General features: G+C 42.5%; 2 protein-coding genes across 2 annotated transcripts; both read left to right on the top strand.

Annotated features, from left to right (window-relative positions):
• NLRP10 (NLR family pyrin domain containing 10) lies at positions 8,295–11,292 on the top strand. Its single transcript, XM_018058919.1, is given in 5 exon segments — positions 8,295–8,386; positions 10,411–10,724; positions 10,755–10,894; positions 10,896–11,197; positions 11,199–11,292. Coding segments are annotated over 5 exon segments (942 nt in total).
• On the top strand, positions 22,701–23,618 carry LOC102185197 (olfactory receptor 10A3-like). The gene has a single exon (XM_013969591.2). The coding sequence runs from the start codon at positions 22,701–22,703 to the stop codon at positions 23,616–23,618; it is 918 nt and encodes a 305-aa protein (XP_013825045.2).

Raw genomic sequence — 23,839 nt, 5'->3', positions numbered from 1 at the left:
GAATATACAAGTGCGAACAAGGTGAATTGTCTCCAAGGGAGGAAGGAGGACTGGATGGGAAAAGCCTAGTTTAGAGGGATGGTCTTGCATGGCCTGAGGGACCTGCTCGAGAGGCTGCCCTGGGCTCTTGCCTGCCTTCTGGATGCCTGGGGGCGGTGGAGGGGGCATCTTCCTTAGCCAGGGCTGGTCCCCTGAGATCATCCCATGGGAAAAAGTCCAGAGGCAAGAACCGCTCCAGTGAAGTGTTGCTGCTCCCAAATGACCATGCAGAACCTTGGGACCTCATCTCCGTGTGTGGATTTGAGTTGGCTGTGGACACTGCAACCTCAAGAAATTTGCCTTTATATCAGGAGATTAAGGACCTTTTTTGTTTTGGAGGGACAGAGAGAAGGATGAATCGAGATTCAGAGACATTTGAATGGGGGAGAGAAGGGACATTGCAGGAATTCCTGTCAAATGTTTTTCTCAAGAAAGTGGAGGCAAGACCATCTGCTGAGAATGGCCCGGCAAAGGGGGAGTTCAGCCTTGGGGGATGGACAGTGTTAGGAAGAGAGATGGAGAGTGAGCCCTCAGCAGCATTGAACCGTTATCTGAGGACCCAGCTTAGCCCAGAGATCTCAAGGATCCCTTTGAAAATCAATCTTTGTGATTTTCCTCTGCTCAGGGGCAGGAGGAGAGCGATCATTGGTGTGGTCTTTCCAGGGATGCTAACTGGCTGGAACAAGGGCATGCATACATCCAAATGCTGGCTTTTTAGTGGCTGATTGAGGGATCTAGGCAGGCTGAACCATATAAAAAGAAACTCTGGGTCCAGGTTTATTAGCAAAGGGCAGAAGGCATGGGGAGAGAGAAAATGGACCGTCCCTTTACATATGGGAAATGTGTTGTGTACACAGTGAATGGAGTCTTAGGGCTCTTCAGAGGAACCAGCAGGAAATATATATTTATGACAAGGAGCTGGCTCAGGTAATTAAGGAGACTGACAATTCCTAAGATCTTTGGTGGATGAGCTGGAGCCAAGGAGAGCCAATGCGTACTTCTAGCCCCAAAGCTGGCAGACTCCGGACCCTAGAAGAGCCTATGTTTCAATTTGAGTCTGAAGGCTGGGAAAGACCAGTGTCCTTACTCAACAAGGGCTTCCCCGCTGGCTTAGTGGGTAAAGGATCCACCTGCAAGGCAGGAGACATAGGAGGAAATGGCAACCCACTCCAGTATTCTTGCCTGGAAAATCCCATGGACAGAGGAACCTAACAGGTTACAGTCCATGGGATCACAAAGAGTTAGACACGATTGAGCATGAGCATGGACTTACTCAACATTTAGGCAGGGAGAGTTCACTTAATTTGAGAGAGGGTCAACCTTTTTGTTCTATTCAAGCATTTGGTGTTACAGAAGGCAATCTGCTCTACTCAGTCTAGCAATTTAAATGTTCATTTCATTCAAGAGCACTCACAAACACACCCAGAAAAAATATTTGATTGAGTATTTGGGGATCCTGTGCCCCAGTAAATTTGACACATAAGATTCTCCATCACACGTGGGTTCCTGGCTGTCCTGAGGAACATGCTTGCCAGTCCTGCCTGACAAGCCCAGGGTCATAGCTGCAGGCTCATGTTAAAGGTGGACCTATAGCTTGGTGCACCAATCCACACCCCCCCGACCCCAGTAATGGCTGGAGAGGAGGGAGCCCCAACTTCAGTGACAACCCATCACTTCATGGCAAATAGAAGGGGAAATAATGGAAACAGTGACAGACTTTATTTTCTTGGGCTCCAAGATCACTGTGGATGGTGACTGCAGCCATGAAATTAAAAGTCGCTTCCTCCTTGGAAGAAAAGCCATAACAAGCTGAGACAATGTATTAAAAAGCAGAGACATCACTTTGCCGACAAAGTCCCTATAGTCAAAGCTATGGTTTTTCCTGTAGTCATGTATGGATGTGAGAGTTGAACTGTAAAGAAGGCTGAGAACCAAAGAACTGATGCTTTTGAACTGTGATGCTTTAAAAAGATTCTTGAGAGTCCCTTGGACAGTAAAGAGATCAAACCAGTCAATCCTAAAGGAAATCAACCCTGAATATTCATTGGAAGGACTGATGCTGAAGCTGAAGCTCCAATATTTTGGCCACCTGATGTGAAGAACTGACTCATTGGGAAAGACCCTGATGCTGGGAAAGATTGAAGGCAAGAGGAGAAGTGGGAGACAGAGGATGAGATGGTTGGATGGCAACATTGACTCAACGGACATGAGTTTGAGCAAATTCTGGGAAATAGTGAAGGACAGGGAAGCTTGGCATGTGGCAGTCTATGGGGCTGCAAAGAGTCAGACAAAACTGAAGCGACTGAACAAAAACAGCAACATGAGAGAACCTCAAGGGGGAAACCCAGGCTCTCTCAACTCTGCAACTGGGACTTACTTGAGCTGCCCCGTGGGACAGAGCCTACAGGAACCACTCCCTCATACAGTGGCTTGGGCAGTAAAGACAGCACCACAATGCAAGAGTCCCAGTTTCAATCCCAGGGTCAGGAAGATCCACTGGAGAAGGAAGTGGCAACCCACTCCAGTATTCTTGCCCGGAAAATCCCATGGACAGAGGAAACTGGTGAGCTGTGTATAGTCCGTGGGGTCACAAAGAACCAGACACGACTGAGTGACTAACACTTGCCACTTTCTGGCTGCCCTTGTGGGGCAGAGACCAGAGGAGCCACTCCTTAGTGGACAGTCGTCTCATCCTTCTGCAGACTTGGACTAGCACAGGCAGGCTGGTGGGTGGCCTCCGACCCCTAGTTGGTCCCTGACCACTACAGGTGTTTTCAAGAAGCCATGCTCCTCAGCCAGTCTCTACTAGCCTGAGACATTCCTGTCACACTGAAGTTCAGTGACATTAAAGCCCTCTGGCTAGAGGCAATTTCAGTGGCTGCTGCAGACCTGCTTCCTGCAGGGGGCATGTTCTACAGCAACCAAACCCCATCAGCTGATTGGTCACCCTGTCAAAAGCCACCCTGACCAGGCGACCCATGGCTTATAGCACTTGCCTGTTGCCGGGGCTCTCCAAGACCAGCCTCCTTCTTGTCTTCTTGGCTTGGCACTCCCTTCGCTCGATTCTCTGGTTTCCTGATATTCATAACTTAGTATCTATACTTGCCTCCGGTCTTCCCTCCCTCCCCCTGGTTTTGGGTCAGTGTAGCTTCTTTCTCTGGCTTGTTAACCTTAACCATCCCTGACTCCTGCCTCTCCAGGACACTTAGATTCTAGCAGCAGTGAGCCTCACCAACCCCCTTGACTTCATGCCAAGGTGCAGACAGTGGTATGCTACCAAGTGTTTAACAACCAGCTACCTGAAAAAAAAAAAAAATGTGGCCCTGGTTTTGGTGTTTACTTATTTCCATGGTATATGTAGACACAGGGTGTATATACATAGTTGATTGCAAACTATGAGCAGTCTAACAACCGGCTCTCAAAATACTGGAAAATTTAACAGTCGGCTTTTGTGAGACAGGGTGAGCTGGCTTTAGCATCTCTGTTTCATACATACTATGTCTTCTTTTTCAATATTTCATTGCCTCACTACCCAATCTTAGAAATGACTATTTATTTAGGGCCTTCCCTGGTGGTCCAGTGGCTAAGAGGGTTGAGTTCAGTCCCTAGCTGGAGAACTCAATCCCATATACCATAACTATCAATAGGAGATTCCACATGCCACAACTAAGAAAAAAACAAGGTCCCACATATCACAATTAAGGACCCCGCATGCTGCAATGAAGATCGAAGATCTGTGTGCTGCAGCTAAGACTCAGAGCAGCTGATCAATAAATCCTCAAAAGAGAGAGAGAGAAATGACACTTAACCTGAATTTTGGGTCTATCATCATTTACTTAAAATCATGGTTTTATTTAAATTATATATATGACTAAATAATTTATTCTTTAATTTTGCTAGCTTTTGAACTCTACAAGAGTATGATACTGAAAGTAGTAAACTTTTGGAAAGTCTTTTCTTCCCAATCTCAGTTCACTAGGATGTATTCGTGGTATTGCATTTAACTATAGTTCATTCGTTTCCCTTGCTGTATAATATTTTATTGTTTAAATATATCAAATTTTATTTTCCAATTTATTGAAAGGGCATGGGGTTGCTTGCACTTCTTGATATTGTGAACACTACTGCTTTAAAATCCTTCTGTATATGTGGCCTTGAGCACCTGGTAACTGGTGTTACTTGTCCAGTTGTGGCCTCCCAAAATTCACCTGAAACCCCAATGGTTATGTGGCTTTATCTCAAGATAGGGTCTTTAAGAGGTAATTAAAGTTGAATAAGGTTATGAGGTTGGGACTTTAATTTAGTAGGATTGTGGTCTTATAAGAAGTCCACACTGTGAGGATATAGTGAGAAGATAACTGTCTGTAAGCCCGGAAGAGAGCGCCCAAAAGAAACTGACCTTGCTGGCATTCTGATCCCAGACTTCCAGCCTCCAAAGCAACTTGTTTTCCTAGGGGTTTTACCAATTTACACTCCTGTTAGCAATATGTAAAAGTACTCACTGATGAATGAACTCTGCCACATCTTAATTTTTCCCAATTGAATGAATATTTAATGGTATCTACTTGTGGGCTTAATATGCATTTTCCAGGTTACTAATGAGGTTGAGTATCTCTTTATATGTCAGTGGCCATGCGTATTTTGACTTCCATGAAGAATCTTTTCATGTCATTTGCTCTGTTTTCTATTAGGTTGCTTATTTATTTACTTATTTATTTTATTTTTAAAAGGGATTTCTTTACATACCTTTATACCCATCTCTTATCAGTTATAAATATTTCAAATACATTCTGCAAGTTTATAGATTTTCCTTTCACTTCCCATGAGGTACTTTTTGAAGAACCAATCTTGGTTGTAGTGTAGTAAAGATTGTCAATACTTTCTTTATGGTTAGAGCTTTTTGGGTCTGGTTTAAGACATCCTTTCTATTTGGACAGCATAAAGATAGGCATGTATTTTCTTTATATTTTAATGTTTTTTTAAAATTTTGTTCTAACCCCTTAATTTATCTGGAATTTAAAAATTTTGCCTTTTGAATTGTTATTTCTTTCCTCATTGATCTGCCATGATACTTATATATCAAAGTTTCAAAAGTCAGGTATTAATTCCGGCTCTTTTTTTTTTCTTTTCCATTTTGTCTATTCTGCACAAATATAATGATTTATTGATGACTATATCTCTGGTTTTAGAATAAGTCTTTGGAATTCCCTGGTGGTCCAGTGGTTAGGATTTTGGGCTTTCACTGCTGGGGGCCCAGGTTCGATTCCTGGTCAGAGAACTAAGGTCCTGCCAGCTGCACAATATAGCCAAAAAAAATAAAAAAGTGTTTAAATCTAGTAGAGCAGCCCTGATATTATGTTATTTTAATTGCTATAGTTTTGGAATATGTCTCAGTGTTTGGTAGGGCAGGTTCTTCCTCCCTTCTGCCATCTTTTTCTTTAAAAGTGTTTTGGCTATTCTTGGCCTTTTGTTCTTTCCTATATGTTTTAGGGTAAATTTGTAAAAAATTTTTTAATTAATTTTTTTTATTGAAGGATACTTGCTTTATAGAATTTTGTTGTTTTCTGTCAGACCTCAACATGAATCAGCCATAGGTACACATGTATCCCCTCCTTTTTGAACCTCCCTCCCATCCTCTCTCCATCCCATCCCTCTAGGTTGATACAGTGCCCCTGTTTGAGTTCCCTGAGCCATACAGCAAATTCTCTTTGGCTATCTATTTTACATATGGTAATGTAAGTTCCCATGTTACTCTTTTCATACATCTCACGCTCTCCTCCCCTCTCCCCCCCTCTCCCCGTGTCCATAAGTCTATTCTGTATGTCTGTTTCTCCATTGCTGCCCTGTAAATAAATTCTTCAGTACCATTTTTCTAGATTCTGTATATATGCATTAGAATATGATATTTATCTTCCTCTTTTGGACTCACTTCTCTCTGTATAATAGGTTCTAGGTTCATCCATTTGATTAGAACTGACTCAAATGCATTCCTTTTTATGGCTGAGTAATATTCCATTGTGTATATGTACCACAACTTCTTTATCCATTCATTTGTTGATGGACATTTAGGTTGCTTCTATGTTCTAGCTATTGTAAATAGTGCTGCAATGAACAATGGGATACATATGAATTTTTCAATTTTGGTTTCTCAGGGTATATGCCTAAGAGTGGGATTGCAGGGTCATATGGTGGTTTTATTCCTAGTTTTTTTTTTTAATTAAAGGAATCTCCATACCATCTTCCATAGTGGCTGTATCAATTTACATTCCCACCAACAGTGCAAGAGCATTCTCTTTTCTCCACACCATCTCCAGCACTTACCCTTTGCAGACTTCTTGATGATGGCCATTCTGACTGGTGTGAGGTAATATCTCATTGTAGTTCTGATTTGCATTTCTCTAATAATGATGGGGAAACAGTGGAAACAGTGTCAGACTTTATTTTGGGGGGCTCCAAAATCACTGCAGATGGTGATTGCAGCCATGAAATTAAAAGACGCTTACTCCTTTGAAGAAAAGTTATGACCAACCTAGATAGCATATTCAAGAGCAGAGACATTACTTTGCCAACAAAGGTCCGTCTAGTCAAGGCTATGGTTTTTCCAGTGGTCATGTATGGATTTGAGAGTTGGACTGTGAAGAAAGCTGAGCACCGAAGAATTGATGCTTTTGAACTGTGATGTTGGAGAAGACTCTTGAGAGTCCCTTGGACTGCAAAGAGATCCAATCAGTCCTGGGTGTTCATTGGAAGGACTGATGCTAAAGCTGAAACTCCAATACTTTGGCCACCTCATATGAAGAGTTGACTCATTGGAAAAGACTCTGATGCTGGGAGGGGTTGGGGGCAGGAGGAGAAGGGGACAACGGAGGATGAGATGGTTGGATGGCATCACTGACTCGATGAACGTGAGTTTGAGTGAACTCTGGGAGTTGGTGATGGACAGAGAGGCCTGGCGTGCTGCAATTCATGGGGACGCAAAGAGTCGGACACAACTGAGTGACTGAACTGAACTGAATAATAAATGATGTTGAGGATCCTCCATGTGTTTGTTAGCCATCTGTATGTTTTCTTTGGAGAAATGTCTGTTTAGGTCTTTTCCCCACTTTTTGATCGGGTTCTTTGTTTTTCTGGTATTGAGTTGTATGAGCTGCTTGTATATTTTGGAAATTAATCCTCTGTCAGTTGTTTCATTTGCTATTATTTTCTCCCATTCTGAGGGTTGTCTTTTCACCTTGCTTATAGTTTCCTTTGCTGTGCCAAAGCTTTTAAGTTTAATCAGGTCCCACTTGTTTACTTTTGTTTTTATAAATTTGTAAAATTTGATGGATTTAGATTGCATTGACTCTAAAGATTAGAGCTGAACTGACAACTTTGTGATATTAAGTTGACCTATTTGTGAATATGATATGTAATTTATTTAGGCCCTATTTGATGTAGTTCTGTAAGATTTTATAATTTTTTTGTGTACAGTGTACACATATTTTGTTTATATTTTTGTTACTTTTGTAGATATTGCATTTGTAACCATATTTTCTAATTTTTTATTGCTAATTCATAAAACTGCAACAGTTAATCATCTGTCAGCTCTATTCACCTGTCATTTTTAATAATTTATCTATTAATTTTTTTTGTTTTCTATGCAGATGATCATTCTTTGCACAAAATAGCTTTCATTTTTTCATTCCTAATCATTATACCTTTGTCTTCCCCCTCCCCCCACTTTTTTTATTGTGCTGGCTACAGACTCCAGAACAAAAGAATTAAAGTGCTAATCGCAACTGTGCCTGTTCTGGTCCTGATTTTAAAGGGAATAATAGTTTTTCTAATCTTCACCCATTTGAATAGTGTTTCCTGGGGTTATTTTTGTAGGTTCCTTTAATAAGGTTAAGTAATTTCTACAATTCCTAATGAGTTTAAGGAATTCTCTACAATAGTTCACTAAGAAAGTTTCTTAAAAATACTTATGAATAGTTTTCAATTTTATAGTTTTTTGCTCAATTATGATTATACATTTTATTTCATTAATTTTTAATGAGATTAATATTTGTAGATTAAAAAAAATTAAAACAGTCTCCCATTCTTGAGCTAAACCCAGTTTGTTTATTACATATTACTTCTTCCACATAATATTGGGTTCAGATTGCTAATATTTTGTTTAGGATTTTTGTATTTAAATTTATGAGTGTGATGGGTCTGGGTTTTGTATTAAGTTCATAAAGATGAATTTAGATTGGATTTGCATTGACTCTAAAGTAATGTATGGCGCTCAGGAGGCTGTGAAAGTTGTGCTCAGGGTCTCGATGGTTGTGAACCTGTTGGAGCTCAGCCACGTTTGTCTGGATGGCGAGTGCAGCAGGGGACAGAGGAGGCCTTGGGACTCTTCCTTGGTTCATGGTATTTCCAGAGACTACCCTCCCCTCAGCCTATAATTCCTACTTTCTCTCACTCTTGCCCTCTGCCCTTGCCTGGGAGCCCCAGTGCCTGAGGGTCCTAGTGGCCTTGAGCTGAAGGCTCTGACTTTGTTAGCAGTAACAGGAAGCAGGATCTCAGTTCCCTGACCAGAGATTGAAGCCAGGCCATGGTAATGAGAGCTCTGAATTCCAGCCACTAGACCATGAGGGCCAGTGGCTACTGGCAAGGCCCTGGCTTGTCTGCTTTGTAGAAATGAATTTCAACAAAGAGATGGAAAATAGTGAAACAAGTGTTTATTAGGAAGTAAAACAAGTATGTGTGAATAGGCACACATGGATGGGGTCAGGGGGAGTTGTGCTTCTGTGTATCTTATATGGGGCATTTCTTCTGGGTTTCCTCTGGCCAATCATCTTATTCTGCCTGGCTCTGAGTCTGTATTTGGTATACCTCAGGGTCCTCCACTCTTAGCCAAGGTGGATTCCAGTGCAGAGGCCTGTGGGAAGCTTGACACCATCTATTATGGGGTGACACCCTCTCCCTTTTTAGCCTCCCAAGACCTTTTCTGTGCATGGGTGGTTGGGAAAGTCTCCTTGACCTCAATAATTGAGAAATATGTATTTTCTTTATCTTTTATCTGGGCAGGACTTGGCTCCTCTCTGCCCCTGCCATTTTGTTTCTCTTGGAGTATCTGCCCACAGGGGATTCCCAGGATGCTCAGTGGCAAAGAATCTGCCTGCCAATACAGGAGATGGGAGGGATGTGGCTTCAATTCCTGGTTCGGGAAGATCCCCTGGAGTAGGAAATGGCAACGCACTCTAGTACTGTTGCCTGAAAACTTCCATGGCCAGAGGAGCCTGGTGGGCTATAGTCCATGAAGTTGCTATATTTCAAGAGTTGAACTCATCTGAGCAACGGAGCATATACGCACACATCTGTCCACAGGGAACAGACTTCAGGTCCTCAGCCTGGGGCCCATCTATCTTCTGCTTCATGATCACTGCCGGGTGGAGGGTAGGTATTTATCAATAGAAAGACTAGTGTATCTTATGGTTATAATGCCCTCCTGGTCTCCAGTTGTCATAGTAGAGGAGGAGAAAGTATGAGGAGCTTAGAAGTTGGGGGTGGTGTTGGTGAAGGTATTTCTGCTAACTAGAAGAAGCAGCCTCAAGCAGTGGGCTCAAACCTTTCTCCAGCTTCTCTCATACAGGCAGCTCAGGCTGCTTCTCACAAGGAACCAGTGGACTGATGCCCCCTAGAGGGCGGGGCAGTCATGTCGCCTAAACAGCCCCCATCCCTTCTAGGGTGCTGGTTGAGAACGGAGGGTCTGTGGAACCAGGGCTTCCTCCACAGGCTCCTTTCATGCCTGAGAGCTCCTCTGACACAGAGACAGGAGGGTTCTGTAGACCAGGAGTTGGGGGGCTCCTGCTCAGAAGACGGTTTATCTTTAGCACTTGGCTTACCTTTACCAGGAATGGGCTCCTATGAAGTCGCCATTCTCCAGTTTCCCTTTCTCCTCTTTCTGACCTCACCAATTCACGTGGGGACATTTCACGTGAACACTCAGACATTCACACACACAGTGACTTTTGCATATACACATATTTTTACAAAGATACACGCTGATGCAGTGTGTGCAAAAATACACAAACTTTCATAGCACACTTTCATGAACATGTGGGGAAATAAGGATTCACTCACACTGCATGAACACCCTCTCACACACAGAACACAGCCTTGCACACTCATATAGCTGGGCACAAGCACACCACACATGCATATATGCACAGGCACACATACATACACACACTCACATGTACATACTTGAAGTGGGCCCTCTCCATGTTGCTAGAAGTATAATCTTCAGAGTGGAACACAGAAAATAAGAATAAAGGACAGAGGCCAGCGTTACTCTCTGTTTATTCCCTTCTCACTACCTAACACTCCACTTGTCTAGCACAGATTATGGACAGGAGAGCATGTGCGCCACCTACAGGAGAGTCAAGAAGGGGGCGACAATGGCAACCATGACCAGCTTCTTCCAGTGGCCATGCCCAGCTCAGGGAGCCCAGACTCATCTCCCTGCCCAAGCTGGGAGCTGGAGCTGGACTCTGTCACAGTGGAGGCTCTATTTGATCCATAAGAAGAGCCCTTCCAGGTCCCACCCAGAGTGGCGCTACAGGGGTCAGCTGGCATAAGAAAGATAACCCTGGCCAGAAAAATGGTGGACTAGACCACTGGCACCCTGTTCCCAGGCTGGTTTGATGATGTCATATGTGAGCTGTAGAGTGGGTCCTTATATGTGGCCCTGCTGGCAGAGGGCAAACTGGACCAGCTCCTCCTCTGATGTTGTAGGGACAATGAAGCAGCTGTCACAGAGCTTCTGAGGCAGCTGGAATGGCTCCAGTTCATCCTAGATGGCTATGATGATCTGCAGGGGCCCTTGTGCCGAGAGGTTGAAGAGGCTGAGGTCCAGTCTCATGGAGGATGTGCTGCACCCTTGAATCAGGAGGACAGTACTGCCGAGGTCCTCCCTTCTCATCACCACCCAGACCCTGGCTTCGTGGAATCCAGAGCCCTTGCTGAGACAACCACACTCTGACCACATCCTCAAAGCTTTCTCTGAGGACAAGAAGAGGAGTTATTTAAGCTCATATTTCACAGATGAGAAGCAAGTTAGAAATGCCCTTGACATTGTGCAAGCAAATGATGTTCTCTACAAAGCATGTCAGGTTCTAGGAATTTGCTGGTTGTCTGCTTTTGGCTGAAGGACAGGTAGAGAGAGGCAGAGAGGTCTCAGAAGTGCCCAGCACAGTGCCCAGTCCGTACTGTGGTGTAATGTGATCAATTGCAGCTTATATAAATAGTGGCTTCACAAAATTCAGGAAACTTTTCAAATTTCCATGTTGGAAATGAGCCAAGGTTTGTCACAGACCTTTAGTTTTGGAACCTGTACTGTGACTTGATTTAGTTCCATGGTAATAACATATCATGACTATCCCCAGAGGTGCCTTTAACTGACTTTTCTTTCTGGAAATATCAGTCAGTTCTAAGGGCTAACTCATAATCTCTCTCTCTCTTTTTTTTTGCTTTGGTTCCCTTTGTAGAGAAAAGAAGAAAAAAGGAATTCTAAATGTAGATGTGGTCAGTTCCCAGCTCTCATTTTTATTTATTTATTTATTTATTTATTTATCAGCCATACTACCTGGCATGTGGGACCTTAGTTCTCCAACCATGGATTGAATCCATGCTCCCTGAATTGGAAATGCAGTCTTAACCCTGGACCACCAGGTAAGCCAGTCAGCTCTCATTTTACAGATGAGGAAATTGAAGTTCAGTCAGGGGCTCCATCAGGTTCTGGGGTTTCTCAGGCAGCTCTCTAGTCTCCCATACCTCAGCCCATGGTGTAGAGCAGAGGTCTACAAAGACTGTCCAGGTGCTGCAAACCTCACCCCATTCAGCAGTCGCCGAGAGCTCCGGTGAAGCTGAGAGTTTTAACACTGCCTCAGAACCTCAGACACCCCTCTTTTTGCCTTTCGCACAGTGTTATTGCTGTTATGACTCCTCACAAGTTGAGTTCACATGGACTAGTTCCAGAAAGCTGCTGGACATGGTCAGATATATGAATCCAAGTTAACTCAGCCTTGAGTGATCAATGTGGGACCCCATGACACTAATTATTATGAGCTCTTCTTTACATGGAAAGTTTGGTGGATCCACATTTGATAATTATATATGTACCTGCTGAACACATAGACTGTGTGTATATATAGAATCTGTGTAAGAAACTGCACGTGTGTGTGTGTGCTTGCTCAGTTGCCTTAGTCGTGTCCAACTCTTTGTGACGCTACGGACTGTAGCCCGCCAGTCTCCTCTGTCCGTGGGATTCTCCAGGCAAGAGTACTGGAGTGGGTTGCCATGCCCTCCTCCAGGGGATCTTCCTGACCCAGATGCGGGACTGATCCCGCATCTCTTATGTCTCCTGCATTGGCAGGTGGGTTCTCTATCACTAGCACCACCTGGGAAGCCCGAAAGTGTGCACATGTACTTAATTAAAGTGCAGTTTGTACTGGATTACTGAGGAGGCCAGTGGAACCCACTTAGCTAGTCTGTGTTGGCCCCTAAAGAGTTTGAATGTTCTCAGCAGATCAACTCCTGGGAGTCGTAGATATTTGGGGAACAACAAAACAGGTGCCCCAGTCAGGTTGCTGGTTTTTCATGGGAACAAGGAGACCTGTTTTTCAAAAAATGAATGTAATACCCAACTGAAGTTTAGACATGCTATTTTACATAGGATTCACATTCAAATCAAACTAGATTAAGCAAAAATTAAATGACCCACTATTTTCTTTCTTTTCTATTTTAAAGCTGATTTCTAGTTAGATCTGTCTGGCTTTTTCTAACAATGTTGTCTGGGCTTCCACCCTCTTCCCCTCTGTTGCTCTTTCTATAGTTGCCTTTTGCTGTTATATGTCAGAGAAGATGGCCACAAGGGGCATCGACCTAAACCATTCTTACAGCCAATAATTCCATAGGGAGGGATAGTCTTTATGAATAGCTCCTGCAGGGAAGTTGGAGAAGGATTCTGACCTGACCCTGAGCAGATGTCAAGCCTTGAACAATCTCTTTGGTCTGGACAATGAACTCTGGCTTGAGTGACTCTCACAGCCTAGGTTACATTCAAAGGGCTGAGTAAGAAAGGACCAGCACCTCCTGAAACAAAGGGCATGGAAAAGTGGATCCCCTAAGGAAAGGATTCTGAGTGACAGTATATCATACTGTACACCTATACAGCGTATACATCCTGAACACAGATAAAGGCTTGGCTGGCCTCTGGTCTGCTTGGCTGTCAGACTCTGCCTCGTGGGAATGCTGCTGGCTGCTATTAAGCAGGGCCTGATAACGAGGTGTCAGGTTGTGGAACTCTAAGAGGCCCCTGGCCTAGTGCTGGCTCATTGGTGGGCAGAGTCAAGGTCTTGAAGACTCTGGGGCTGCTGCCCACCCACTGGCAGGTGAAACCAGGGCCTGGGGTTAGTGCCAGACTACTGGCAGGAAGAGCTGGTTCCTGGAGTCTGGCAGCAGGGCATAGGGATCTGAAGGCCCATTTCAGACTGTATGTGGGAGATGGGGAGGTGGCTCCTGACACAGTTGTGTATGGAGTCAACTGAACACAGCTGTTGTTCAGTTGCTAAGTCATGTCCATCTCTTTGCAACCCCATGGACTGCAGCATGCCAGGCTCCTCTGTCCTCCACTTTCTTCCGGAGTTTCCTCAGATTCATGTCCACTGAGTCAATGATGCTATCTAACCATCTCATCCTCTGCCACCCCCTTCTCCTTTTGCCTTCTGTTTTCCCCAGCATCACGGTTTTTTCCAATGATTCAGCTCTTTGTGTCAGGTGGCCAAAATATTGGAGCTTCAGGATCAGTCCTTCCAATGACTATTCAGGGTTGATTTCCTTTAGGATGGATTCTTTTGATGGGATCTGGAGTGTCCTGAAGGTTGCGTTGCCCTGCTAGTGGGGAGGGTCTGGCCTACATTCTGGTGTCTGCCCTCTGGTGGATGAGGCCCGTCTAGAGGTCTGCGCAGGCTTCCTGGTGGGAGGGGCCTGTTCCTGTCTACTGGTGGGTGGAATTAGTTCTTGGCCCTCTGGTGGGCAAGGTGGCAGTGGGCTTAGGAGGTCTTTAGGCCCCTGTCTGCAGAAGGCTGGGGCTGTGTCCCTGCCCAGTTAGGTGTTTGGCCTGAGGCATCCAACACTGGTGCCTCCAGACTATTAGGCGGGGCCAGGTCTTGGCCCTAAATGCTGGAGGAAGGAGCCCACACAATGGTGTCAGCCTGTCAGCTCCTCCTTCAGGGTAGAATGAGCTCCTAAATATGGGTGCTGCTGGTGTCTACGTCCCCAGGGTGAGCTGCAGGTGCCTATCCAGGAGACTCTCCAAGACCTGCAAGTAGGTCTGGCCCAGGCTCTTATCAATTACTGCTCTTGCCCTGGGTCCCAGAGTGTGTGAAATTTGTGGAGTGGAGTCTCTATTTCCCCTAGTCCTGAGGGGCTCCTGCAATTTAGCCCTGCTGGCCTTCACAAATACCCCAAGGGCTAATCTTCCTGGTGCTGGACCTTCTAGATTGGGGAACCTGATGTCGGGGCTCAGAACTTTTGCTCCTGTGGGAAGGCCTCTGGGATACAATTATTCACCAGTTTGCGGGTTTCCCACCTGGGGGTGGTCCCTCCCGCCGTGGTCTTGGTCTCATTTCTTCCTTATGCTGGTAGCTGTAGAAGATCTTTTCTGGTAGGTCCCAGTCTTTTTCACTGATGTTATTCTGCAGATAGTTGTGATTTTGGTGGGCTCTTTTTTTAAAAATGAATATTAAACAAGCCTTTTATTTATTCATTTATTTTTGGCGATGCTGGGTCTTTGTTGCTGCCTGGGCTTTTCTCTAGGTGCGGCAAGCAGGCGCTACTCTCTAGCCGTGGTGCGCGGGCTTCTCATTATGGTGGTTTCTCTTGTTGCTGAGCACAGGCTCCAGAGTGCTCAGGCTTCTGTAGTTGTGGCTCCCGGGCTCTGGACCACAGGCTCAGTGGCTGTGCTGCACTGGTTTAGTCGTTTCATAGTATGTGGGATTCTCTCAGACCAGGGATCGAACCTGTGTCCCCTGCATTGTCAAGCACATTCTCTACCACTGAGCTACCAGAGAAATCTGATTTTAATGTGCTCTTAAAAGGAAGTGGGTCTCTCAAAAGGAAGCTCTGGGTCTCTCTCTAGCCTCTTGGCTGCTCTCCTCATCTCCTTTCTTAGCTTCCCTTTGCTGGGTGGGAGGTGTGAGCCATGAGAAAGAAAAAGCTATGGTCAAAAGGAAAGAACTAGGAAACAGCTCTCGGGTCCTTTCTGAAAGAGTGGGGTTTGAGAGTGGCAGGTGGAAGATGAATCAGACAAAATATAAGATGTCTAGTTAACTTTGAATTTCAGATCGACAATGAATATATATTTTTTACATGGGATATACTTACATTGAAAGATTATTTGTCATCTATCTGAACCTCAGATTCAGACTGGGCACCCTGTGCTATTATTTGCTCAATCTGACCACCCCATTCGGAGGAGGGTTGTGGTAGAACAGGCAGTAGCTGTGAGCCAGGTGGAGTAAGGTACCAGCTGCTGTAGCTCTAATTACCGCTGAAATCCACCGCCACCTCTCCTTGTCTTCCCATCAGGTGCCAAAGTTCCCAATAATGCTCAAAATTCTCCAAGCCAGGCTTCAACAGTATGTGAACTGTGAACTTTCAGAGGTTCAAGCTGGATTTAGAAAAGGCAGAGGAACCAGAGATCAAATTGTCAGCATCCACTGGATCATCAAAAATGCAAGAGAGTCCCAGAAAAATATCTATTTCTGCTTTATTGACTATTCCAAAGCCTTTGTGTGGATCACAAAAAACTGGAAAATTCTTCAAGAGATGAGAATACCAGACCACCTGACCTGCCTCTTGAGAAATCTGTATGCAGGTCAGGAAGCAACAGTTAGAACTGGACGTGGAACAACAGACTGGTTCCAAATACAAAAGGGAATATGTCAAGGCTGTATATTGTCACTGTGCTTATTTAACTTCTATGCAGAGTATATCATGAGAAATACTGGGCTGGATGAAGCACAAACTGGAATCAAGATTGCTGGGAGAAATATCAAGAATGTCAGATATTCAGATGACACAGTCCTTATGGCAGAAAGTGAAGAAGAACTAAAGAGCCTCTTGATGAAAGTGAAAGAGGAGAGTGAAAAAGTTGGCTTAAATCTCAACATTCAGAAAACGAAGATCATGGCATCTGGTCCCATCACTTCATGGCAAATAGGTGGGGAAACAGTGGAAACAGTGTCAGACTTTATTTTTGGGGGGCTCCAAAATCACTGCAGATGGTGACTACAGCCAAGAAATTAAAAGAGGCTCACTCCTTGGAAGGAAAGTTATGACCCACCTAGACAGCAAATTAAAAAGTAGAGACATTACTTTGCCAACAAAGGTCCCTCTAGTCAAAGCAATGGTTTTTCTAGTAGTCATGTATGAATGTGAGAGTTGGACTATAAAGAAAGCTGAGCACTGAAGAATTGATGCCTTTTTTTTTTTTTTCAATTAGTATGCTTGGTCCGGCCTCCCAAGCAAACGACCCCGTCCCCTAACTCCAGTCCTGCCACTCACTCCACCAGAATTGTTGCTTTTGAACTGTGGTGTTGGAGAAGACTTTTGAAAGTCCCTTAGACTTCAAAGAGATCCAACCAGTCCATCCTAAAGGAGATCAGTCCTGAGTGTTCATTGGAAGGACTGATGTTGAAGCTGAAACTCCAATACTTTGGTACCTGATGGGAAGAACTGACTCGTTTCAAAAGACCCTGATGCTGGGAAAGTAAAGGTAGGAGGAGAAGGGGACGACAGAGAATGAGATGTTTGGATGGCATCACCAAGTCAATGGACGTGAGTTTGGGTAAACTCTGAGAGTTGGTGATAGACAGGGAGGCCTGGCATGCCGCAGTCATGGGGTCGCAGAGTCGGACACGACTGAGCAACTGGACTGAACTGAACTGAACCGCCAGGAAGAGACTGAATTTATGTAAGTAAATCCACACAGCTTTGAGATTGGGTTGGCGTGCTACACTTGATGATAGCCTGCACTGTCCAGTGACATCTGGGACATGGTTACCATGTAGGAAGTGACTGGCAGAGAACACATTAAGTCAGATATATCTGAGGTGGCTGGGTGCTTAGAAAGATTACCCAGCTCTTCCTGCTTTTAGTGTGTCTTTTTCACAGCAGTATGTGGACAGATGCAATAAAACAGATATATATCAGGACTCCCCCAGGTGGAAATAATGCCTCAGCATTAATTTCACCTGCGACAAAATCAAATGTACAAAATAATTTATATTGGTGTTATAAGCATGTCAAAACCATACCAGATATAGTAGAACATTTTTGATGGCCTAGAGATGATAAATGTAAATTACTTGTTCTCATTGTTGCTAGTTGAATATAGGTAAACTATCACTGATGTGAAAATCAAAGTGATTTACTGGACACTCAGTAAAGGCAAAAGAGACTAAGTTCCAAATGTTAGATCTGCCACATTCTAGATGTATGTATGTTTTTATGTTTTTGTTAAGTTTCTTATCCTTTCTGAGCATCAGTTTTTAAAATATGATATTATAAAATAATTATAAGTTCATAAAAATTGTAAAATTAAAACCTTATAATAATAATACTTTATTTTTTGCTGTCTTGCATACAGGGTCATCATTGCCATCTTTCTAAATTCCATATATGTGTTAGTATACTGTATTGGTGTTTTTCTTTCTGGCTTACTTCACTCTGTATAATCGGCTCCAGTTTCATCCATCTCATCAGAACTGATTCAAATGTATTCTTTTTAACAGCTGAGTAATACTCCATTGTGTATATGTACTACAGCTTTCTTATCCATTCATCTGCTGAAGGACTTTTGGACTCAGAGGGAGAGGGAGAGGGTGGGATGATTTGGGAGAATGGCATTGAAACATGTATACTATCATGTAAGAATCGAATCGCCATTCTATGTCTGATGCAGGATACAGCATGCTTGGGGCTGGTGCATGGGGATGACCCAGAGAGATGTTATGGGGAGGGAGGTGGGAGGGCGGTTAATGTTTGGGAACGCATGTACACCCGTGGTGGATTCATGTCAATGTATGGCAAAATCAATACAGTATTGTAAAGTAAAATAAAGTAAAAATAAAAAATTAAAAAAAACAACAAAAAAAACAAAAAATAATAGCGCTTTAGAGAGATGATAAGACTTGGGACTGCTACTACCATATACATACAAATATAATAATATGTTTATTATATAAATATAGATAAATAAATATTAGAGTATATTTAATATAAAATAGACATATTTATAAAATATAGTATATATTGAAAATAGTACAATGTATATTAATTGTTAATATATTGTACATATAATATACATAAATATTGTATAAAATATAAATAAGATTTAAATGTAATGACAATTTTCAATTTATAGCAGCAGTAATGATGACAATTTTATTTTATTTATTTTTTAACTGAGAAGTTTGTTTTTTTTTGTTGAAATACATTTGACATTTGGCTGTTCATGTCAGCATAGACTGAACACTGGTTCTAACACATACCTTGTGAAATTAGTAACATTATTTTAGCAGAAACGTAATAGAGGCAGAGAAGTTACATATTTGCTCAGTCATGAAACTAGTCCAGATATTTTGACTTGAAGCTAAAAAGCCCCAATTATAAAATCATCTGATTGATTTTTTTCTCCATTAAAATTTCAGTATTACCGTATTTCTACTAGAAAATATCAAACATATTGGTAAGAACATCCAGGCTTTCTACAAAGTAACTTCAATCAACTTAATGTATTTCCTATTACTACGGAATTTCTTAATCGGGGAGGTCATGGTGGAATTGAGCCTCTTGAGTGAAGAGGTGTTTATTCCCTGTAGAAACTGAGACTGTTGCTCCAAGTTTGTGCAATTGAATTTTCTTAGGTCCATATGGGATATTCTTATGGGCTGCTGCTGCTGCTAAGTTGCTTCAGTCGTGTCCGACTCTGTGCAACACCATAGATGGCAGCCCGCCAGGCTCCCCCGTCCCTGGGACTCTCCAGGCAAGAACACTGGAGTGGGTTGCCATTTCCTTCTCCAATGCATGAAAATGAAAAGTGAAAGTGAAGTCGCTCAGTTGTGTCCGACTCTTAGCGACCTTATGGACTGCAGCCTACCAGGCTCCTCCATCCATGGGATTTTCCAGGCAATAGTACTGGAGTGGGGTGCCATTGCCTTCTCCGATTCTTATGTGCAAATCTATATAAATTGGGAGTAAATTCTTTAGAGAAAGATTCTCCTACATCAAACAATTCAATGCTGTATAATATTATAAAATCAGTGCATTGAATCACGGAGTTGTTTTTATGGGAGTATTTCTCAAGTAAAGAAGTGAAATATATGTTTAAATGAGATGAAAATCAGAGGCAATCATTAGGTTAGGAATTGAAGAGTCATTAATGTACCTGTCAGTGGGTTTACTATTTACAGTTTTTCTCGATGATAATTGGAGATGCCTATCAGTGCTCAGGTAAGAATGCCTACTACACCATCTTTCATATTCAAGCATAAGTTTGGGCAATAATTAGAGCTCTAAGTAGTTTGCTTGCACTAATTATCGGTTCATAGCGATTTGTAGCTGGAGTGGCAGATGGTCATAAATAAGGCTAGTCATGGAGAAAGATGAAATCCAGAGGAGGAAGTGATTTGCCCAAGGTCATTTACAGAAAGTTAACATTAGAGTCAGAAGAACATGTCAGTGAATTAGGCCAGCACTTTAGTTTATATTAAAAGGAAAAGATGGACCATTTGGGTTTAGTTTGGTTTTTTTTTTTTTTTTAATGAAGGCAGCATGTTTAAATTTGTTTCTAACTTTATCAGCCCCAGGAATTTGTATATTTTTAATATACTCTAAATTTTCTTATTTTTAAAACTAATTTGGTTTTACCCACCTGGAGTTTAATATATACTTTTGCGTACTAGAAATGGTACTTAAAAAGTTTATTTTTCCAGTAGAGTTTACTAATTTGGAAAATTTTTTGATATCTAAAATATAATTATTAAAGTTGATACAAACATTTGATTTTAATTTATCACTATGGCCAAATTCAGTAAATCACCTTGCCTTTTATTCTCTGCTATTGTCCTAATGATCTGAGCTCAAGACAACATTACATGTCTTTAGACTGCTTGTCTTTCTGTCCTGGCTTCCTCATGTCCTACAGTGAAATTCTGCTGGTTTTCAAAGCGCCCTCCAAAGGCCAATTCTCGTACTAAGATGTCATTGAATAAATACCTTTGATTTCAGCGAGCCAGCCTTCCTGCTTCCACTTCATGACCCTTCTACCAGGACATCCTGTGCTTATGGTTATTCACTCTCCTTTTCCATTCCGAAGTAATATTTCCCTCTTTAAATTTCTAGAGTATTTGTCCTGACTCTGGTTTCCCTTAAATGACAAGCTGAGAAAAGGCATTTTATTTTACTGACAGAAGGAGACTCTGAAGGTTTGGGGAGTGAGGGTATTATTTTGGCCAGGGTGTGAGGGATAGATTGGAGGAGAAGTTACAAAACCTGGAGAAGCCAGTTTGGAAACCATTTAACGATGGGAGGGAGGTTGAAAGGAGAGGAAAAGAGGCAGTGAGCTGGAGCAGTGAAAGTAGGGATGAGCTTGCTGAGCCCAGAGGGACTCCAGATTTTAAAGATCAAAGCGTCCAAAAGTGAGGAGGATGTTAGAGGCAGGGGAGAGTTGGTCTGGATGACTGGAGGGGAGATCAGGGGAGAAGTGAGGTGCTCTGCCCAGAGAGGGGCTCAGGAAGATTGGGGGGAAGATGATCAGCTCTGCCTGGGGCTGGCTAGCCCATAGGACTCCGACAGCACGTGTGCATCCTACATGCTCAGCCACCACCATTCCAGTCTTTCTTCAGCTTGTGTGTCATCTGAATGGAGGGGAAGCTTTGCAGGCTGCAGTTTTCCAAGAACAAATCAGAGAAACACTCATGTCAGAACCAGAAGAGATGTCTTGGGTTATTTGTCTGCTCCCAACCATACAGGGGAACCTGAGTGCAGGGAGAAGCAAGGACTCATCTTGGAGGTAGTGGCAGAACTCATTCCTCCAATCTAGTAGTATTTCCAATCCTACAATAAGCCTCTGGAGAAGGCAATGGCACCCCACTCCAGCACTCTTGCCTGAAAAATCCCGTGGATGGAGGAGCCTAGTAGGCTGCAGTCCATGGGGTCACTAAGAGTTGGACACGACTGAGTGACTTCACTTTGAGTTTTCACTTTGATGCATTGGAGAAGGAAATGGCAACCCACTCCAGTGTTCTTGCCTGGAGAATCCCAGGGACAGGGGAGCCTGGTGGGCTGCCGTCTATGGGGTCGTACAGAGTCGGACACGACTGAAGTGACTTAGCAGCAGCACAAGAAGCCTCAAACTTCTACAAAAGCCATGGATTTATTCTGGGCTCTCATTTTGAATTTGATTTAAACATTACATTCCTTAAGGGCAGAAAACCCATTCCCTGGGCTTTCCTAATTTTAATATTTATTATTCCATCTATTCAGCAAATATTGGTTTGTTATCTATTATATCATTTAGTATCTATTCCAGGCACTGAGAATACAGTGAATAACAGAACAAAGTTCCTGTGCTCCTGGAGCTTATATTCCAGAAGGGGGAGTTAAATAATAAGCATAAAACTCTAATAAATATGTGGTATTTCAGTTGGTGATGAGTGTTACAGCAAAAAAGAAATCAGGGTGATGGGAGTCAGTGAATGATGGGGTAGAGAGTAGTGGGAGAGTGAGGGAGAGAGAGAGAGATTGAAAGAGAGAATGGTTGTGTAAACCACAGGATCAGAATGACAAAAGTGGTATTTTTTTTATATCCTTGAAAGTCACTTTAATGGTCACAAGGATAGGCCATGGAAAACTGACCTCTAAAGTTTCTCATTCAGGCAAATTTCAGTATAATTAGTCAGGTCTACTCTGACTAGAAACTGGAGTGCTTGTACAATTTACTTAGGTTTATCTGAGATAAGTGCATTTAAATTCAACCTCTTTTAAATGTTTCTGTATTTGTTGGGATATATTATTCATATATTTTATTTTAAACAAAGTTATTATAAATGAATTTTGGCATTTATAGTAAATATTCACCAAAATTTTGTTTTAATTTTGAATTACTAATTATAATTTTTTCCAGATTTTTTTTTGCTATTTGCTATTTGTTTATTTGAAATACTTAATTTGAAAGTTCATATATAAACATGAAATTGAAAGAACAGAGATGCATACATCAGTGTATTATAATAGACAATAGATCCTAAATAATATAATGTCTGTGTATATTTAAAGGAAAAGATTAATTTTCCACCTAGCAAAAAAGTACTGGTGAACATCTGCTATTATTTTGTACTTTTGAAACAAGATTTCTGAGCCAAAATGCTTCGCTTCTTTATTTGTGCTTGGAAGAGTCTCTATTCCAGTGTATTAGCCATTCTCAAAAGTGCCAACTTGATTCTTCAGAATGAACTTATCATTGTATTGTCTGTCAAGAATATCATACTCAAACTCTCATCTATTGGATTTTTACTTTATAATTTACATACATGGTCCATAAAAACAATCTACGCTTCACTACTGAAATGAAAAGTGAAAACCAAAGCTCTGTAGTTGACGTCATCTTCTTGGGCTTTCCTAATTTTCCTCAACTCCAAGGGCAGCTCTTTGGAGTGTTCCTGGTTGATTATCTGGTGACTCTGCTGGGAAATGCCATCATTATAGTCGTCATCTCCCTGAAACAGAGCTTCCACGTTCCCATGTACTTGTTTCTCCTGAACTTGTCTTTGGTGGAAGTGGGTTTCAGTGCAGTCATCATGCCTGAAATGCAGGTAGTCCTCGCCAATGAAAAAACTACGGTCACTTTCGCAGGCTGTTTTTCACAGATGTATTTCATTCTTCTTTTTGGGAGGACTGAATGTTTTCTCCTGGGGGCAATGGCTTGTGACCGATTTGCTGCAATCTGCCATCCTCTGAGCTACCCAGTGACTATGAACAAAAGGGTTTTCTTGAACTTAGTAATGTTCTCATGGGTCTCAGGGATCATGGTGGCTACTGTGCAGACCTCATGGGTTTTTAGTTTTCCCTTTTGTGGCCCCAGTGAAATTAATCATCTTTCATGTGAAACTCCCCCAGTGTTAGAGCTTGCATGTGCAGACACCTATTTGTTTGAGATCTACGCATTCACTGGCACCATTTTGATTGTTATGGTTCCTTTCATGTTGATACTCTTGTCCTACGTTCGAATTCTCTTTGCCATCCTGAAGATGCCATCAACCACTGGGAGGCAAAAGGCCTTTTCCACCTGTGCCTCCCATCTCACATCTGTAACCCTCTTCTATGGCACAGCCAGTATGACTTACTTACAACCCAAATCTGGCTACTCCCCAGAAACCAAGAAGCTGACGTCCTTGGCTTACACGTTGCTCACACCTCTGCTGAATCCACTGATCTATAGCTTGCGAAACAGTGAGATGAAAAGAGCTTTGATGAAATTATGGTGAAGAAAATTGGACTTACATACCTTCTGACTGTGCTGAGAAGGCATGGGGTATTTGGTCACTGCTCAACGGAACTCTACTTAAATTTAACAACTGACCAAACATTCTGCATTTCTCAGCATGAACATATATAATTTGCTTAGTTTTTCAAGTTTGACAATACATTAGGAATTTCTCTCTTTTGATTGTTGTCATTCAGTTTTCATTGATAATATGTTTTGATA

Source organism: Capra hircus, chromosome 15 (genome assembly GCF_001704415.2).
Source record: "Capra hircus breed San Clemente chromosome 15, ASM170441v1, whole genome shotgun sequence".
NCBI classification, from domain to species: domain Eukaryota; kingdom Metazoa; phylum Chordata; class Mammalia; order Artiodactyla; family Bovidae; genus Capra; species Capra hircus.
This window is presented reverse-complemented; position numbering and strand designations above follow the sequence as displayed.